At 46.4% G+C, this 20,613-nt stretch overlaps 1 protein-coding gene and 1 long non-coding RNA gene across 3 annotated transcripts in view; one reads left to right on the top strand and one right to left on the bottom strand.

Moving 5' to 3' along the window:
- GCGR (glucagon receptor) overlaps nt 1-20,613 on the top strand; it is a 49,883-nt gene that overhangs the window by 15,468 nt on the left and 13,802 nt on the right. For both annotated transcript variants that reach the window (XM_072990669.2, XM_020814215.3), the window contains exons 2-6: nt 18,532-18,673; nt 18,772-18,868; nt 19,630-19,737; nt 19,981-20,102; nt 20,230-20,336. In XM_072990669.2, the coding sequence (XP_072846770.1) occupies nt 18,620-18,673; nt 18,772-18,868; nt 19,630-19,737; nt 19,981-20,102; nt 20,230-20,336 (488 nt within the window). In that variant the 5' untranslated portion in view covers nt 18,532-18,619. The remainder of the gene's footprint in view (nt 1-18,531; nt 18,674-18,771; nt 18,869-19,629; nt 19,738-19,980; nt 20,103-20,229; nt 20,337-20,613) is intronic.
- LOC144586292 (uncharacterized) lies at nt 633-15,928 on the bottom strand. Its single transcript, XR_013541037.1, has 2 exons — nt 15,467-15,928; nt 633-6,460 (listed from the first exon to the last, which is right to left on the bottom strand). It is a non-coding gene; the product is annotated as an uncharacterized LOC144586292 (long non-coding RNA).

The raw sequence follows: 20,613 nt of genomic DNA, 5'->3' as shown, positions 1-20,613 counted from the left end.
ATAGTGCTAGTTGAAGTCCAAAATCTGGAGGGCCTCATGTTCCCCAGTCTTGACCTAAATAGATTTCTGTCCTTCAGTTTTTTATTTTGTGCCATCACATGGTTGATGCAATGAATGGCAAGGTCTCTGAACCTTTGTCTTCAGCCAAGGCCTTATTTTAGGAGACATTATGCTTCACAGTTATCTTGGCAACCAGGTTAGTCAAGATCTCCAGACTGCTCTGGTATAATGCATAGGACAAATATATATATATATATATATATAAGGAATTCTTTATTGCTTGTGGAGGACACGGAAATACAACTCAGGAAGCCAGCAGGCTTGACCTCCAAGGCTGCAGACATCTTCAGAAACACCCTATCCACTCAAAATCACAAAACACACACACACACACACACACACACACACACACACACACACACACACACACACACACACACACACACACACACACACACACACACACACACACACACACACACACACACACACACACACACACACACACACACACATCTGTGGTAGAGAAAAAAATTCCCAGAATCTTAGTGGAGGTAGGAAGTCTTTCTTTAGATATAAATATAGCTATATATATCTAAATCTACAACTAAATCTAGATCTATAGTTGGCATCTACTAAGTGTAATCTAAAATCCAGACAATCTGGAAAGACTTCCTACCTCCACTAAGATTCTGGGAATTTTTTTCTCTACCATTCTTTAAAAGGATATGTTTTCCTCCTCCTCTGAAATGGAGGCAACAGGAGCAAAATAAATGGGTTTATGCTAAAAGGTAAGGAAATCTTATCTCCTGGAGGATTAACAGGCAGGGTCTGTTTTCACAGCTTGGGTCTAACTTGTCATCATTTTTACCTTCACAAAGCCATTTTCTCCCAGCTCATATTAGCTAATGATGTTGATGCCTACCAGTCTGCTCAGAGCTTGCTTGTTTGTTGAGCTGTTATCCTGATCCTAAGCACGTCACTGCCATGGTGTCCCTAGAGTTTCCCGCTCTTGTCTTGGGCATTTCCTAATAGTATGATATATTTAGTATGAGCAGTATGCCCTTAAACAAGCTGGACATGAAATTCCATTTCAAAATACTGAAGTACTGGACAACACCAGCAATCTGTATGTTAGACTGCACAGGGAAACCATTGAAATACATAAACATAAACAAAACTTCAACAGGAAAGATGAAGGCCTAAAACTAAACACAGCCCGGCGCTCCATTCTGAAAAATACAACCTGCAAAAGGTCAACAAACTCTACCCAGTCACAAGGGCCAGGGATCATTGCACAAAAAAAGACCAGCTAACGACACCCATCAATCACAGTGACAGATAATCTCTCTCTCCCCCCCCTTATCAAAACAAAAACATGCTGATCACCCTATCTCCTGAAAAAAGACAAAAGCCATTCCCACAACTATAAATACTATCCAACAAACACCAAAAGAGCATGGGCAGAGTTCCTACTCCAGTCCTCTGAAGATGCCGGCCACAGAGACTGGCGAAACGTCAGGAAGAACAACCTTCAGAACATGGCCAAAGAGCCCGAAAAACCCACCACAACCATAAGAATAAAGTTCTTCTCACAATTCAACAATTGCCTCTCTAGTCTGTTTAGCCCAGAAGGGCATTCCGGTGTGATGGAAGATGATTGCATTCTCAGGGGTTAGGGCATTCTACCTAAGGCTGAGAAGCTTTGCTCTTCTGTGGTAAGCTACAGGTGGGATCACAGCTGACCAGCTATGCTGCAGATGTCCACAGCTTGTCTTGGTGTGACAATTCTCCGTGCTCTGTCCATGCAGTCGGCATGATGTAGTGATGTGAGCAGCAGGCCCAGCCCAAGACATGGCACCCTAAGCCTGCCAGCTCATGTTGGCACCTGCAGCAGAGAATTCCTATCAACACATCTCCCATCCTTGTCAATAAAAATATAAGAGCAGTTTAAATAACCCAGATTTTTCTATCTTTACATGACATGTAAAATCTAATGCCTCGGGCAGTGGCCTCACTCCATCTAACATTAGGGCAAGCCTTGAGGCTCTTCTTTCCTCATCCCTTATTGGTTGCAACACACATTCGTTTCATATTTTGGGTTGGATGCTTCTCAGTGTCATTTTAGCATGCAGTTCTGTCTGTGAATATGCACATGTGCACTTCTCACGGCATAGCACAAAAACAGTAACAGGTTTTTGCAGCGTCTTACTTTTTAACACACTTATTAAAAGGTAAGCTTTCTTGGATTCTATAGATTATATTACCTCAGTGTGACGCCATACTTCCAAGAAATGGAGGACCCACTTCTGTGACACCAAGGCAACAGTCTTGGCACTGGAAGATGAAAGGTCCCTCCTTATAACTGTGAACCTATACATACTAATGCTTGGAAATAAGTCCATCTGACCTCAGTGGGGCTTACTTCTAAGCAAGCATGTATCATTTCTTTTAAGCATCAAGCTGAGGCAGAAGTACTTTTATTTTTATTTTTTCAATTAGCTGTGGCCTCTTTCCTCTTTATCTTTTTATTATCTCTTTTAACAGCTCCAAGGAACAGACTGATTTTTCAAGCTCTCTTTAGACTAGCACTGGCTTACTGTTTGTACTGAACTATAGCAGTTTGTCAGAATGTAATATTTCAAGGATTGACATAAATCTATCTGTGTCAGTGAGGCTTATGATTAAGCAAAGGTGTCTAGCCTTATTCTTACATTGGATTTAGTTACTACTGAAAGGACCACAAGGGGTTGCAAACATCCTATAGGATATGACTATAATGGACAATATGGCTTAATTCTGGCATCCAGTTATCATGTATGCAAACAGCTGAATACACAGCCCTTGCTCAGTCCAGTATGTCCCACACATGGATTTTGTCATCATGGACTGAATTGGGAGGAAAGGCTTTATGAGGTTACCCGGTCACAACCTCGAGACCTGTATGACATCGCTCTGGGTTGCAACCCGAGTTCTTAAGTCACAGGGAGCTGTGCAAAACATATTGTATAAAAGAAGTGATTATTAATTGCTCCATGAACGTGACCTACAGCTTCTCCCAGCTTCTTCCATCTGCCCCTATAATGTGACTGGAACGCTCTGGCTTTGGTTAGCATTGGCTGAGTTCATCATGTTCAGGGGGAGACAAATTAGCTCGGATAACACCCATCCACCTCTCTGGAAGTAAATGTGGGAGGATTTCTGAATATAGTCCTGCTGTTATGATATATCCTTACAGCCATAACTCATCTGCCTAAAAATAACATGATTTCAGGCACCTGCTTTTCCAGCTCCCTGTCCAGCCAGAGCTGACAAACGGCAGAGTTCTCCCTGTGATGGGAGCTGAGCATGTAGGTCAGAGTTGCCTGCAGACGGCTCTGGAAGCTAACCTGGGGCTGAAGGGGTTAATAGGATGAGGGATATCACATTTAGCACTCAGGGGAAGAGGTGCCATGCAAGGCGTAGGTTCAGTGGGCCCACGAAGAAGGAGGCACAAGGGAAAACAGGCATGCCTGTGGGCTGAATGCTTACCATCAGATATTAATTTGCACATCTATATGTCTTCTCTTGGCACTCACTTCTGTGGTTCTAACAGTGTGAATGTGTCTTGTGGTTGTGTGTGTTGCAATAGTAGGCTCTTGAACAAAAAAAAAATATTTCTACAAAGTCCATATTTTCGCCTTGGTACACTACCCTCCTATTTTATGCTCTCTTCCCTGGAAGGATTATGTAGAATTGCTCTCTGACCCATTTCAACTCACTGTCAATGTTTCATCGTTACCACAGTTGTCTGCTGTTCTTTTTGATGTGGCAGTGAGGCATTTCCCACCTCTGGAGTTTCTGCAATATTGTGTGATAGACCACGACTAGCAGGAGCCCCTCCCAAGGCTTTGTCAGTTTCCTTCCCACTATGTATGACTGACCAGTTCAATGGAAAGTTTTGCAAAACTAATTTTAAGCCAAAAAGTTTAACAGAGTTCCAATTTCTCCTCAAAAGGCCCAGTAGATCTCCTTCAGAAAAGATCTTCCTGCATCTGGGCACTGCAGGCAAAATGGCTTTCTCTCCTGTCACCACCAGCAAGACCACTGATGGATGGCAGCAGGGCACACCGCAGAGCCTAAGGCCATGACTGGAAGTGGGCAGTGTAATGTCTCGTTCCCGCTTTCAGTTGCCTGGCCACAGATGATGAAGAGCTCTTTGATTAGCATTGGTAAAAGTGTCTGGAAGCTGCCCAAAAGCCAAGGAGGACTAGTGGGATCAAAGAGTCCAAACTGTGGGGACCCCCCCCCAACAGTTCTTCAGCATCACTAGTTTATACTAGCTGCTGAAGGCATTCTGAATGTTTTTCAGAATCTGTCCCCATGTGTGCTGCATTGCGACAGCCAAGTTTGGAAGTGACCAAAACATGTGCAATAGTGACCAGATCTGCCACTTCAGGGTTTCCTGGAGATATTTATTCTCGGAAAACCATCGAGGATGATTAGAGATTTTACAAGTAATTTTCCCTCTCTTGATGCCTGCTCCAAATGCTGAAATGAATCAAATATTACCTAGCTCAGTAAAAGACGCCATATAGCCTTCTGACACTGGAAGAAATACTGATGCTCTCTCCAGCCCTGGCAATAACACAAAAGAGTTTTGAGAGTAATATTGTGTTTGCATTTATTTCCAAGGTTGGCTTTGGGGGTTGATCTGAAACACAAAGATCATCCTGCACTTCTGCAGTTTATATAGTAGCAGCAGTAATTGCTGACAAAGACTGGTTTCCAAAATTTAAGTTTAGGAATAATTGCTGGGGGGGATTTTTTAAAGATCCAGGCAAAAGAAATAACAGCAGATAATTGAGTAATTTGTGGAAGCAAAGACACAGAAAATAAGGATGAAACAGACTGGAAAAAAATCTCATGCCCCATTTTACAGGTAGCTCCGTAGGGCTAATGAAATCTTGCAAAGTGCTGACTACTTGAAGTGGATGTGTTTAATGTGGATTAAAATGTTACGTTCATTGAAAAGTGCTTAACCAGCCAGGTTCAGTTCTTTAAGAACGGCAGATTTCACCAGACGCTTCTAGCCCTCAAGGCCAATGTCTTCTTTTCTTTGCATCTGTTTGCTATCTTAGACCATCAGCAATGTATTCCTTTTTTTATAGTCTCAACAACAACCCTGTGGAGTAGATTGGGCTGAGACAGAATGATTCCCCTCTTCTCAGGGGCACCCACTAAGCATTACCATGCAACAGCATGCGCCCACCCTTGCACATAGGCACAGTGAATTTTCATGACCAATGTTGCTTCCCTGGTGTATTTATCCGACCCATCCCCGTGCCTTAGTTATACTTAAGTTGAATGGCTGTGGTCAGCAGGGAAAAGTCTTCTCTTCTGTGTCTGTCTCTCTCTCTCTCTCTCTGCCTGCTCCGTTCCCAGAGAGGATTCCCTGTGATGTGGCTCCAGGCAGGCGCTTTCCTGCCTAGAGTCTTCAGGGTCCAAGGTCATTAGCCTGCACAGTAATTAGAGTACGTTAGCCAAGCATGGAGAAGAGAGGCCACTCCAGCAGGGAGGAAGAGCATGTTGTCAGAGTCACATTGGGTTGAGTGAAGGCGTATGGATCATGCTCTTGTTCTTCTCGGTGGAGCAAGGCCAGGAGAGTGCGCCTGGAGCCATGGGTGCCTGAGACAACTTCAGAAAGCTGACCGTGGTGCTGGAAAGGATCTAGAAAAGGATAACCCAAATGACCAAGAAGCTGGATCAGTGCCACTAGAAGGGACGTTTACACAATCAGGGCCTTTTTTTGTTTTAAAAAAGAGTCAGGGAGGGAGGGACATGATAAGGATAAGTTTAAAGTCAAGAAAGCAGATAAGAAAAAGTTCTTGTCCATCTCGCATAGTAAAGTAGCTGGGAAAGGAATCTCTCACAGAGTGCTAAAATTGTGGAAATTGGTACCACAAGATGTAGTGGTGGTTGCCAGCCTGCATAGCTTTAAAAGGAGACTAAAATTCATGATGGTTATCACTGGTGACTCCTAGTCAAGATGTCTGTATCAGCAGTTTAATGATAAATTTGGGAGTGTCTGGCTCATCATGACAGTATCCATAGCTCAGCCCCTCTTTACTGCATAAGCAGTCCAAGAATGCAGATACCTTCATTGGTCCATATCAACAATTGCAAAGCAGTTTAAAACAACAACAACAAATGCCCTTTCATCACTCCTTCAAGAGCAAATCAGTCTCAAATACTTTGCATTGCAATAGGGATAGCTTGCAACAATATACTGTTCCTAGAAAAATCCACTTCTTTTCCCAGAGTCAATGGTGATTTCATCTGGCTGGATAGCTCAGTGATTGAAGAGAAGTTGAGAGTTCAAATCTCCATTGTGCCTCCTGCAAGAAAAGCCAGCTAGCTGCACAGTCCCAGGGTGCCCTCAGAAGAAGAGAATGGTGAATCACTTCTGTGTATTGTCTACCTAGAAAACCATGGAAAGGGTCAGCATAAGTCAGAATTGTCTTGACAGTACATTATAATTATTCAAAGATGCAGGCACAGTCAATCAAAATTGTAAAACATTGACTGGTATGATATAACAGACGTACGTTTTAAGCAAAAAACTGTTAAATATTATATATGTGTGTCTGTTAAATATTGGCACAGTATGTGTGTTATTCCTAATATTGCTGTTTTTTGTAGCTCTGATGGTGTTATAGGGAAGCTATATAACTAATTAGCTAAATGTTAATTAAAATATCCTGTTGTTTTGACCTGTGAGATCTGACTCAGCTACACTACTGCTTGTTGAGGAACACAGCTGGGAAGGTGCTGTTGCATTCAAGGGCTTATGGACTTCCTATTGGGGCATTTGGTGGCCCACTAGGGGAAGAGAATGCTGGACTACACGGACTTTTGGCTTGATCCAAAACAGAGGGTGATTACACAGGGAAGTAGACTGTAAGTAGGACTGCTTGGGGAATGGTCCCATGTGAACTAATTCCTGGCACTCACACAACGCAGGAGGACGTGCGCTCAAGCCTGACTCTGATCCATGCCCAGGCTTGACCTTTTTGGTCCTGCTGTAGTGTTTCTACTCTTTGGAGCTGGGCTGGAGTGATTCCCCAGCAGCTGGAAGGGTCGTTTTAGGAAAATCTCCCCCCCCCCTTGCATTAAAGCAACCCTTTCCAAGGCCTTTTCAGCCATCTGATTGCACCCACAACTCTTCTTACATTCCTGCATTGGAGGAGGGCTTGTTCTGGATGGTTGAGATGGAGGATGTGACAAACCCAGACCTACTGGGATATGTCACACAGTTACACTAAGCAGCCACCAACCATTCCCTTTAAGAAGTCACACAGACCAGGGATGGATTTTTAAACAATAAAAAGAATAAGGTTTATTTTATATACACACAGGGAAAAATAAACAATCAGGTGAATAGGATAAAGTAACGTGGCTTATTCTCACTCATACAAGCATACAGTTTGGTTCACCCAGAACCCTTAACTTAAAGCACAGACCCTGAACCTATCAGTTCTGGCTAACCCACAGACACCTGAACCTATCAGGTTGGTACTCTGACACACAGTAGTACCCTGTCTGACACACAGACTCCCACAACAGCTTCTTCTTCCCAGCTGCTGCTTCGTCACAACCCAGTGTCTCTCAGCATCTCCTCTATCTTCACCACACAGGCATCACATATTTATACAGTACAGCCCCTCCTCCTGATGTCCCGCCTTCCACTCCCCATAGGATGGAACTTTCCCTCCAAACCCATGACAGACAGGTAACATCAGTGCTGTTATGTAACACCTCCCCTCTTTATAAGTTGTTTTGTAGGGGGAAAGCTAACGTGCTTTTCACCAAAAAACAACCTGTATAAAATACACAACAACAGTTATACATACCATATTATACTTACTTAAACTTACATTCTAAGTTAACCATAGCACTTAGGCATTTAAACATTTACCATATACATTACATCAATTTACCTTTATTCATACAAACCAATTCAAAACCAGGTACATTTTACTTTTTGTCATCATTATATACACATAGTCCATGTTTCTTTCGCCGTCTTCATTCTTCAGGTCTTCTTGATAAGGCGTCAGCAACACAGTTCACTGACCCTCTGACCACCTTCACTTCAAAGTCATAGTCCTGTAGGTTTAAAGCCCACCTCATAAGTTTGCTATTGTGGGTTTTCATTGTCTTTAACCATTGTAATGGTGAATGGTCAGTACACAGAATAAAATGTCTTCCCCAGATGTAAGGCTTGGCCTTCTGGATCGCGTAGACTATGGCCAAACACTCCTTCTCCACGGTTGCCAAATGTCTCTCACCTTTTTGGAGTTTCCTACTCAGGTAGGACACTGGATGCTGGTCACCATTCTCATCCTCCTGGCACAGAACTGCTCCTACCCCGCTGTTAGACGCATCGGTGTAGATGATGAACTCCCGGTCGAAGTCTGGAGCACGCAGGACAGGATAGTTGATTAACGCCTCCTTCAACCTCTGGAACGCCGCCTCACAGTCGCTGGTCCACGGGATGCGGTCATCAGCCTTCTTCCTCGTCAGATCGGTCAGCGGAGCCGCAATCTCGCTAAACCTCGGGATGAACTTTCTGTAGTAGCCCACCAACCCAAGAAATGATTTGACTTTTTCCTTGGTGTTGGGTCTAGGCCAATCACGAACAGCTTCTATTTTGGCCTCCAGGGGTTTTATCACTCCTCCCCCTACCATGTGACCCAAGTATTTTATTTCTGGGCTACCCAGCTGACACTTGCTGGCCTTTACTGTTAGCCCTGCTGCACTTAGCCTCTGCAGCACTAACTCCAGGTGTATCAGGTGATCTTCCCAGGTATTACTGAAGATCCCTATGTCGTCAATGTAGGCCACTGTAAAGTCACTGAGCCCTGCCAAGGTCTGGTCCATCAGCCTTTGGAATGTGGCTGGTGCATTTCTGAGACCAAAGCTCAGGACTCGAAACTCATAGAGACCAAAAGGGCTGCAAAAGGCAGTTTTTTCTTGATCCCTGGGATCAATTCTTAATTGCCAATATCCCTTTACCAGGTCCAATGATGAGATGAACCGACAACCCCCTATGGTTTCAATCAGGTTGTCTAGCCTGGGCATTGGGTAGGCATCAGGAGTGGTTACACGGTTTAATTTCCTGTAATCAACACAAAACCTAATGCTCCCATCAGGCTTGTCCACAAGGACTATCGGAGAGGACCAAGGACTAGAAGAGGGGACGATTATGTTCTCCCTCAGCATCTCGTCCAGCTCCTTCCGCACCTTGTCCCTATAGGGTCCCGTTACTCGGTATGGGGATACTGCCTGCGGGGGTGCATCCCCTGTGTGGATCCGATGCATCACTCCCTTCACTATCCCCGGCTTGTTGGAAAACACCTGTTGATATTTACTAAGCAGCATTTTTAGTTCTTGCTGCTGGTCTTGGGTGAGTGCAGGACTGATCTTTACCTCCTCTGGGTTGTATTTTACTTCCCCTCTACCCTCCCAGAAGGGTAATTCAGCTTCCTCACTCTCAGCTGCTTTTATCGCGAATAAAACCCTCTGTTCCCCTCTGTAGTAGGGTTTTAGGGCATTCACATGAACCACCCTCCTTGCTTGGTTCTCCTCCTGCTCTATTAGGTAGTTCAGGTCTGACATCTTGGAGATGACCCTATATGGTCCTGCCCATTTGAGCTGCAGTTTATTCTCTCTGCAGGGCCTAAGCCAAAGCACTTCCTCCCCTGGGTCAAAGTGCCTCTCTCTAGCTTTGTGGTCATACCATGTTTTCTGTCTGACCTTCTGAGCTTGCAGGTTTTCTGCTGCCAGCTCTAGATTTCTCCTTAAGTCATTCATCAAGGTGTCTATGTAAGTCACAACGTCTTGTGGGTCATCCTGGGTGATCTGCTCCCAATTTTGTTTGATCAAATCAAGGGGCCCTTTCACCCTTAAGTGTGCAGCAGACATGTCAGAGTGACCCTTTTGTAAGATCATGGGGCGATACTTTTCAGGTACCACCAGCTGACTTCTGATCCCATCTCCCCCTTTTGAGATATTCCTCAGGGTTTCTCTATATAAAATCCCCTTTCTCTCCAGAAATCTCACTGGGGTTTCAGGTGTTAGCTGGGCGTCAGTCACCTGTTCAAAACACTTTTGGAGAGTGGCGTCTGCCTTTTGCTCCTGTCCAAATCTGCTGTCTGTGGTTAAGGTTTCCACCACAGCTTCTGAACTCCCCTCTGCTTCCGTCTCTGGCTCATCATTACCCCCCTGAACTGTCCCTGTGGTGGCTTGTGAGCGTGTAATCACTAGCACCCGTTTCACATGTTCAGCCAGGTCATTTCCCACGAGCACGGCTGCTGGCAGAGTCGATGAAATCGCTAGCCTCCAAACTCCCCTCCAGCCTTGAAAGTTGACAGGTACCTCTGCTACTGGCAGAGAGATTACCTGCCCCTCAATCCCTGCCACCTTTATGCTCTCATTTGGGATTATAAACTCCCTAGGAATAATATCTGGATGGCACAGGGTTACCTGGGAACAAGTGTCCCGCAGCCCCCTATACTGACGGTCAAGTATTCCTACGTCCACCCCTGCCGTCTCAAACAACTGAGAATCTGTTTTTATCAGCAAGCAGCGCTTTACCTCCACAAGAGGACCATTTTCCTCAGCCTGATCAGTAGAGGTAGCTGTTCCAGACTGAGTAGTCATGGCAACAGGCTCCCTCTGTGACACTGAGCCTTGCTCTTTCTGGACACAGAACACAGCTTTTGGCTTGGTCCCACTAGAATTCTGAGGCACCATTCCTTTTAGCTGCTTCAATTTCTCACACTCTGAGATTAGATGACCCTTTCCCTGACAGAAATAACATTTTCTGGTGTATTTTGATTCTCTCTCATCTTGTTTTGGTTTTCCCTCCAAAATCTGAGGTCTTGGATTCATGTCTGAGGGCTTCCCTTCACCATGGGCCCCTCCCCCTTGCTGGCTTTTCCCTGGTCCCTGAGAGTACTTGCTGTAGGTTTCTTTGGGTTTACCTACAGATTTCCCCTCACCCAAGGGCTTTCTTATTTGGGAGATAAAATCCGCGATCTCTGCGGCTGCTGCCACAGATTTTGGTTTCCTTTCCCTCACCTGGAATTTCAATTCCCCATGCAGGACTGAATAGAACTGTTCCAGTGCTATCAAATCTTTAAGCTGTTCATAGGTCTCTGTTCCCTCCTGCGATAGCCATTTCTCAAGCAGCCTCACCAATTGGGCCCCCACTTGGGTAAAAGTCTGTTCTGGCTTCTTGGTTAGGGACCTGAATCTTTGTCTCAGCTGCTCTGCATTTATCCCATGTCTTGCAAACACCAGTTTCTTAAACTCTGCAAAATCTTTCATCAGTTCCTCAGGCATCTCGGCATAAACCTCAGCCAGGCTACCACTGATTAAAGACCGCATGATGGTCATCTTCTCAGTTTCCCTCACTGAGAAGTCCACAAACGCTCTTTCCACCAAGGAAAAGAACACCTCAGGACAATCTCCCTTGTGGTACACAGGGAATTTCTTCAGGTCAGCTTTAGACAGTTGGCCTCCCTCAGAATCCCTATTATTATTATTGTTCTGGTTCATCAGTTCCAGTTTTTTTAATTCAAACGCCATTTTCTCTCTCTCCAATGCCAATTCAAATTGTCTCTGTCTCTCTCTTTCCCTTTCCTCCATTTCAAATTGCCGCTGTTTCTCTCTTTCCCTTTCCTCCATTTCAATTTGCCTTTCCCTTTCCTCCCTTCTTTCTCTCTCTAATCTTTCCTCCACTTCAAATTGCCTCATCCTCAGTTCATGCTGTTGGACTATGAGCAATTTTCTGAGTTCTGGGTCTTGCTCTCCTGTGCTGTCACCTTGCACTGAGCCAAATTCCTCCTCAGAACCTTGGTCAATCTGGGGGTCTTTCACTTCACTCATGTCTGCTACTTTGCTTCGAGTCAAGGGCATAATCCCCCCTCAGAACAGGCTGCTTTAAAAGTCAAGCCTCAAAATAAAACGACCACTTTTTTTCTCTTGCCTCAGAACCAGCTCTCCCTAGAGATTGCTGCTGTTCTTCAGCACTAAATTTGCAACAGTATCGAGTCAGAGCCTACCCCCCTCTGCTGGGCCTCTCAGCTGGCAAGCTAGCTCGCTGTTGCTATGCAGTTTTGCCTCAGCTTTTTCCCGCCAAAACTAGGCTGCCTCAGAGCACCTTAATCTAAGTCTCCCCAGTTGGCACGTTCTTCCACTAGTGCACCTCTCCGTGAGGTACACCTAGAAGATTACCTACGCGCCTCAGACTGTCCCTGACTAGACCCCCCCTTGCTCTGGGCACACTTGCCAAGGCTTTGCTGGACCACTGGACAACTGGACCAGTCGTATCCCACACGCTGGACACCAATCAATGTGACAAACCCAGACCTACTGGGATATGTCACACAGTTACACTAAGCAGCCACCAACCATTCCCTTTAAGAAGTCACACAGACCAGGGATGGATTTTTAAACAATAAAAAGAATAAGGTTTATTTTAAATACACACAGGGAAAAATAAACAATCAGGTGAATAGGATAAAGTAACGTGGCTTATTCTCACTCATACAAGCATACAGTTTGGTTCACCCAGAACCCTTAACTTAAAGCACAGACCCTGAACCTATCAGTTCTGGCTAACCCACAGACACCTGAACCTATCAGGTTGGTACTCTGACACACAGTAGTACCCTGTCTGACACACAGACTCCCACAACAGCTTCTTCTTCCCAGCTGCTGCTTCGTCACAACCCAGTGTCTCTCAGCATCTCCTCTATCTTCACCACACAGGCATCACATATTTATACAGTACAGCCCCTCCTCCTGATGTCCCGCCTTCCACTCCCCATAGGATGGAACTTTCCCTCCAAACCCATGACAGACAGGTAACATCAGTGCTGTTATGTAACAGAGGAGACCAGAACCCCCCTGTCTGACAGCTGTGGGTTGGGCCTGGATGAGGAGCCACAGAGCAGGAGAGCCTGAGCCAGCAGGGTAAGCTGTCCAGCTGGGCCAAAGGATGGCCCAGAGGAGATATCAGGCAGGCCCAGGGAGGCTGTGGAAAAGCGTGATTTAGGGCAGAGGTTTTCACCCTGGCCCCCTAACAAAAGAGGCAGCTCCCATGATGGTGAGGAGGAACACTGTCTTCGTTTAGGGGCCATCTTTGGCCTGCCGTGATTGGCTGGTGGCTAAACAAGGGCCAGGCCACTTAGGAAAGGGTGCCTTCAGCACTAGGGAGACTGGTGTGTGTGTGTGTGTGTGTGTGTGTGTGTGTGTGTGTGTGTGTGTGTGTGTGTGTGTGTGTGTGTGTGTGTGTGTGTGTGTGTGTGTGCGCGCGCGCGCGTGTGTGTGTGTGTGTGTGTGTGTCTAAAAGGAGGACAGATTTTCCCCTCCGTGTGTGTGTGTGTGTGTGTGTGTGTGTGTGTGTGTGTGTGTGTGTGTGTGTCTAAAAGGAGGACAGATTTTCCCCTCCTCGCCGTTTCTTTTGAACTCGTTATTTACTCTCTCCAGAACATGGGACCGTGCATGGCCAGCCTTCTATTTCCAGCTTGGAGGCCAGGAGCCCACTGTCTGAATGAGGAGCAAACAGTTTGGTTGGCTTCAACAACTCTGTGGCTCTCGCTTCTAATGCTGGCTCCCCAGGGCTGACTCCAGGGAGGATGTCCAGTGTGTATCACCAGGGCAAGTGAGCTTGGCCAATGCGATCTGGGATGGCAGGATTTGTCCTAGTTCTTCCAAAGCTTCTGGACCCTGCTGCCAGGGCAGGGTTCCTCTTGACAGACACATCTGCTTGGCCCCTTATCTAAATACTGTATGGAGAAAGCTCAGCCCGGCAGCAGAGTACAGCTTCTAGCTCTGCTGGCCTCCTCCCACCCCTGATTAATGAGCCTCCCAGCTCCCAGACTGCAGTAGCAATTAGGGGTTGCAACAGAGAGGAAACATGGTTTTTCCCAGGGCTAAAAATAACTGCAGGGGGAGGTGAGAGGAGCAGGGTGGGGGGTGGGATAGCCCTGGGAATAGTCCTCAGGACCAGGTGCTGATAGCTGTCTCCAAAGCTGGAGAAGAAGATTTTAAAATATTAGAGGATACACTGGACGTGTGCCATCCAGTTCCTCTATCGTTTGAGATGTTCTGTGGAGGCTTGGAGTATTATAAATGGGGAGCCGCCAGCTTGCCTTTCGATGGCTGCAGTGCATGGTGTAGAAGTTAATTTCTAGAATGGAACCTGGAAGCACATTGTGAATCTTAATAATAGGTGAATCAAAATGCCAAGGCTTATTTTAGCCTTTAAAAAGGTATGCTTCTTTGGATTTAATGCACAGCCCATTAGTTCTTCAGATATCTGCAGAGAACAACAACTACCAATTCTGGTTTTTTGCTAACTCTGTACTAGTATTTTGTTAGCCACAGCTTCCTTCTCTGGTAGTAGCACATTTATGGTCTCTCTGTGAGACACCTGAAATTAGCAGAGTGAGAGTAAAGGTGACAAGTTAAAACAGCCTTCACAATCTAGATATGCTGGAGTATGGCTCTCATAACCCCCAGCTAGTTGGTGTTTATGGGGCTGCAGCCTAACATATCAGGAGGGAACTAAACTGGGGGAGGTCTTCCTAAATCCTAGAATCTGAGAACCATGAAGTTGGAAGGGGCCTATAAGGCCCTCAAGGCCAACCCCCTGCTCAAGGCAGGAATATGAATCGAAGGGTATCTGCCAGATGGTTGTCTAAATTTCTCTTGAATGCCTCCAGTATTGGAGTGCTCACCACCTCTTGAGGTAAATGGTTCCACTGCCGTTCCTGATATTCAACCAAAATCTGGCTTCCTGTAACTTGAGCCCACTGTTGTGTATCCTGCACTCTGAGATGATTGAGAACAGATCCTGCCCCTCCTCTGTAGCTTTTCAAGTGCAGTATTTGAAAAGTGTGATCATATCTCCCCTCAGTCTTCTTTTCTCGAGGCCATTCATGCCCAGTTTTTCAATCTTTCCTCACTGGGTTTAGTTTCCAGACCCTTGATCATCCTTGATGCCCTCCTCTGAACTTGTTCCAATTTGTCAGCATCCTTCTTGAAGTGTGGTGTCCAGAAATGGACACAGTACTCAAGATGAGGCCTAAGCAGTACCAAACAAAGGGGAACTCGTACCTCATGGGATTTGGAGACTATGCTTCTGTTAATACAGCCTAAAATAGCATTTGTCTTTTTTGTAGCCACATCACACTGTTAGCTCATGTTCAGCTTGTGATCTACAATGATTCCAAGATCCTTCTCTCTACTATTGCTGAGCCAGGTATCCCCCGTCTTGTAACTGTGTGTTTGGTTTCTTTTTCTTAAGTGCAGTACTTTGCATTTATCCCTGTTCAATTTAATTCTTTTGTTTTCTGCCCAGTGCTCAAACCTATCTGGATCACTTTGAATGCTGTTTGTGTCTTTCTCCCACCTTTTTTCTTGTTGGAATTATTATAGTTGTGACTTCAGAATTTCCTTTTTTAGAAACTTCCACTCTTCTTGCACTCCTTTTCTTGTTAGGAGCTTCTCCAAGAGTTGAGCAGCAGAACGTCTGGGAAGTTGAAAGAAAGGGTGCAAGAATGTTTCCACTGTGTGTCATATGCAGAACTGACTTATAATGGCCCTGATGGAACTTTCAAAGTTTTGCCAGTTGAGTTTCCCTTGCAGAAGAGATTCAGACCCAGGTCTCTTGAGTCCATCACTCTGTCTATCTACTATACCAAACTGAGTATCTCAGTGTCCTCACTATTTCATGTTTTTGGAAGAATGCTGTCGCCTAATGTCTAAAAGATGGTTTTCTCTCAGGACATTGATTCCTGACTTGGTACTGTACTTGTTACAATCAGTAGCTGGGAGTGGAGTGTTCGTATACTTAATAGAACTAAGAAATGAGTGCTCCCAAGCTTGTTGCTGACAACAAAGATTTGTTTTCAGCATCAGAACTGAACTCACACTCCTTCCATCTTCCTGGTTTTCTACAACGTTTCTTAATTTCATCAGGATACTGTGACGTGAAGGATAGCTTCTTTTTCTTGTTGTGGCTGCTTCCGCTACCAGACAAGTGGCAGTCAGAAGCCCTTGCAGATCTAGTGCAAATCACCCGGAGATTTACCCAATGGCCCACCCCTGCTCCAGGGCACGACAGGTAATCGATGCTGGCATTTCAGGCCATGTGCCTTGTTCTTCCTCAGGCAACTGGAAGAGCACTCTCCTAATCCCAACAGAGTTCCGGCGATACTGAGTGCCAAAGGCTGGGCCCGTTGTTCTCCAAGGCAAGCAGCAAGAATAGTTTGTTTGTCAGGAATGCTGCGATCCCATTCAGGAGCCCTTTAGCCAGATTAGAGGGGGATTGAAGGAATTAGCTCTTGTGTGCATCTGAGTTTATCCCGGATGGGTTGCAAACACAGTGGCAGCATTGCCCAAGCACCCACAGGAACACAGCTTCGCCTTTTTGGTCATGACGCCAATCTCTGGGCAAACTGGGGGTGGAGGGGGGGGGCTTTGTCCACAGGAGGATATGGGCTGGTGCAAGCGGGGGGGGGGAGTTACAAGACAACAAGGTCTCTGGGCTCATCTGGGGATCTGATCCCTGGCAAGTGTTAACGATTAACAAAAGCCTTGCTGGCCTTTGCTGGGCTATGCCAGAAGCTGTAAACAGAGGAGAGGCAGAGCAGGGCTGGCATATCCCTGCTCGTCCCTCCCCCTAAAGAAATGTTTTCCTAGACAGGGACTGGAGGGAAGAGAAGGAGCAGAGATAGCTGTTGACTCTGCACCAGGCAAGGAAAGTCATCGTTGGCATGTGCTCGGGTCATGTCACTGCACTGGAATGCACAAACTGGAATGTCCATGAACAGATCATGGCGCTGGGCATCAGGGCATATAACCTCAGCAAGCTTCAAGAGGTCTCCTCCCCTGTAGACCCCTCCTCCTTACTGAGGCTCCAAGGAACACACCTTACCTTCCTGTGCCACACACTGTTGTTACTACCGCAGCTCCCATAAACACACAGAGCAAGGGTGGCCAGATGGAAAAAACGATGGTGTCCCTGTATTTTTTAATAGTCGTGTGCACTAAAAGCTGCACCTGCTGAAATTTCCTCTTCAACTAGAGACGGGTCCTCTTTTTCATCTGGTCATCCTATGTGCAGCTCTCTTGGCCCTTAGTGACATCCTATCCCTGCTGATACAGGCAAGAAATTGCACAGTTACACTGCCCTCTGCTGGATCCTTTCAACAGCATGATTTCTCCGTCATAATTCCAGAGCTCCCAGGCCAGAAATAGACTTTAGAGATTAGGCTTGTGATTGAAGAAGAAAAATTCTTAACTAACGAAAGCATCTGAGTGAGTGTCATAGCATGAACTTCTCCCACCTCCCAGAGTTTGCAAATTAACTTGCTTTATTTGGTGCTTAGTCTTCATGGCTTAAGCACAGGTTTCTCTGAAGTCTAATTTTAGTAATGTGGAAAGATTGCCTTGGTTATTTCTCTGAAACATTAATATACTTTCAGCTTTGATTAGGGACTACCTATAACATCTGTTCCATCCTCAGATGTGTTGGGTGATTCTAACCAGAGGCCTTCTTCTTCTTCTTGCAGCTAAAAAATTATTCTGCAGTAACAGATTTCTTCTGGGATAAGAAAAGATAGAAAAAGAAACTGTGGGAGACATGAGAGATGTGCAAATTGAAAATTTGAATGGCAGTTCCCATCAGCCTTAGCCACTGCCTCTGCGTGATGAAATATTATGGGAACTGTAGTCTAGCATCTGCTAGAGGATTCTCCTGGCTCCACCTGGCTTCTTCAGCGAGCCAGTTGCTGGGTTGACTATTTAGACCAACCTAGTAAAACTAGGCTAAGCTGTTTCAAAGTGGGGTTTTTAAAAACAAACCTCATGTCTGGTGAGGTTGGGCTGCCCAAGGCCCCTCCCCGTCACGTGCTACTCACTGGGGCTAAGGAGTGAGTGGGGGCATAGGAAGTTTCGTGAGGCTCATGTGGCTGGGGTGTTCTGAAGTGGAGAGAAAGCACCACCGCCCCTTGTGCCGCATCGCTGTGGATCGTCTCTCCCCGGGCACTCAGCTTGGAACCAAATCCAGCCCAGAAATACCTCCTTCCCCTGCTCTCCCCCTCCACCCCCACCTGCCCGTCCAACAAGCTCTAGTTACAGTGCCTGGCATCTGAAACAGGCCCCTTGGCTGGAGTGTCTTCCACTCCTCTGGCTTCTCTGAGGGTCAGAGAGCCCCCAGCACCAACCGGAGATCAGGTCAGAGCACCCACAGGCACCAAGCACCTGACCCGGGTGGAGACTGCAGGGGCCATATTCGCTCCTCCTCAGAGGTCACTGTCAACACTCAGTTTCCTGGCACTGAGGCAGGGTATCTGAATGTACCCGACCTCGCCTGACGTCATCCACCTTACAGGCAGGGGTCCACACAGGCGCAGTGAGAAGCCTTCAAGCCCAGGGGACTCTTTCCAATCCCACCCACCTTGTGCTTTGCAGGTTTCCTGTTCAACCGGCGCCAAGAGATTCTGTAGCAAGTCCACCGCTCTTGGAGGAGCCCAATGCGGTTTCGTCCCCCTCCAGAGAGATGTCCCCACTGCGCCTCCTCAGTGTCCTGCTGGTGCTGGTGTTGTGCCTCCAGGTAAGGGCCTCGGTCCCTCTCGCCACCCACCACCCCGTACCTCATCCTTCATACACATTCTCACGCCAGGCCTCCTCTGGGCTGTCCTTTCCCCGCAGGGACCCTCCGCCCAGATTATGGACTACCTCTTTGAGAGCTGGAAGGCTTACAGCGAGGAGTGCCACCGGAACATGAGCCTTCTACCCCCACCTGCTGGTGAGATAGGGGTCCGCTGGATGTCGGTCCCCCGCTTTTCAGGGGAACATTGGGGGGCAGCCCTAAAGTTAAGGACAATGAAACAGTCACTGCAGTGGCTGCTTTGAGAGATTGTAAAAAGGGATTAATAGTCGTGCTGTTGGATTAACTGCTGCAATATTTTACTATGGGTATGATTATATTTGCCAGGGTGCGGGAGGGAGGGAGACATGTAGGATTTAATGTCGTTCACTGCTTTACCTCAGGCAGCAAAGTTGTCAGCTGGCCCGGCAGGGGGCATTTAAAAGCACAGCTGAGTCAGTTTTTCCCACCCAGTTGTTTGTTTGTGTGCTTGTTCAAGCTCAGCTCTCTTGCTAGGCAATGAGCAGCTGCATGTTGGAGCCACACACACTTATGCACGCCTCAGGCTGTGGTGGATAGGGGCAAGAATCTGCAAAGTTTGAAGGACTAAAAGAACTAGTGTACTTACAGCAATGTGTGCCCAGAGAAAGGAGGTCACATAAATTAGGATATACAGTATATGAAAACGAACAGAGATGATGTCTCATCCTTTAAAAGAAAGTGCAGTAGATTCCCAGAGGAGGGATGAGTTACTAGGCACATCAATGTATGTGGTCCAGTAATGTAGCCCAAGGACAAATTCTGGTAGTGGATCCCCTTTAAATAAAGAAAGAGATCTATAAATAAGTACCTTAATTATGAAAAAAGTGAAAAATGTAACAATAACCCTTACAGGGTCGGTTCTCTCTTCTCTTCAACAGAGCTGGTCTGCAACCGAACCTTTGACAAGTACTCCTGCTGGCCTGATGCACAACCAAACACCACAGTCAATGTTTCCTGCCCCTGGTTCCTGCCCTGGTATGACCAAGGTATGATATGCCCTGGGAGAAGGGGGGGGTCAGCAGAGTGAGCCCGCAAAACTTCTAGGGTTCCAAGAGAAATGAGGGGAAGTGGGCAAGGAGAATGAAGGAGGGATACAGAAGGACCAGGGTTGCAGGCAGAACCCAAGCATGCAAGAAACTGAAAAATAACCAGAACTGTTCGAGAACCAGGACATGTATGGTTCATACATGAAGATGAATACAATAATAACAACCTTTTTCTCCTTGCAGTGAAGCATGGTTATGTATTTAAGAAGTGTGGCCCAGATGGGCAATGGGTGACTACCCCTGAAGGGAAGTCAATGCGTGATGCTCATCAGTGTGTGATGGACAATAAAACCATCTCAGACCAGGTAAGCCTACGTGGGCCTTGGGGACGTCTGTAAGACTACATCCCTACCCTGCCTCCATTTCCATACATGGTGGATCCCTTGACAGCAGAGGGCCAGAATCCTCTCTTTTTTCTCTCTCTCTTTCCAGGAGAGGTTTGCTAAGATCTACGGTAGCTTCAAGGTGATGTACACCGTTGGCTATTCCGTGTCGCTCTGTGCCCTGCTCCTTGCCCTGGCTGTGCTGCTAGGCTTCAGGTGCCTTGGAAACTGGACTGGGAATGGTGGAAGAGGAGGAGGAGGAGGACTGAGTTTTGTTGGGAGGCAGAATCCTGAGTGGAAAGGGGGGGGGGAACGTGAGATCATTAGGCGAGATTCAGTTATGCCCACTTAAAAAGAAGGGAGGTTGTCTCCCAACTTCAGACCATGTCTGACAACCGGTTGAGGGAGTTGTGTGTTTCATGTGTAAAAGTAATAAAATAGTGCTGGAGAGGTTCAGTTTCCTCTATACTTAGTAATGTTGGGAGCAACCAAT

The sequence above is a fragment of the Pogona vitticeps genome, chromosome 2 (assembly GCF_051106095.1).
Source record: "Pogona vitticeps strain Pit_001003342236 chromosome 2, PviZW2.1, whole genome shotgun sequence".
NCBI lineage: Eukaryota > Metazoa > Chordata > Lepidosauria > Squamata > Agamidae > Pogona > Pogona vitticeps.
Note: the sequence above shows the minus strand (reverse complement) of the source record. Positions and strands in the feature narration are given on the sequence as shown.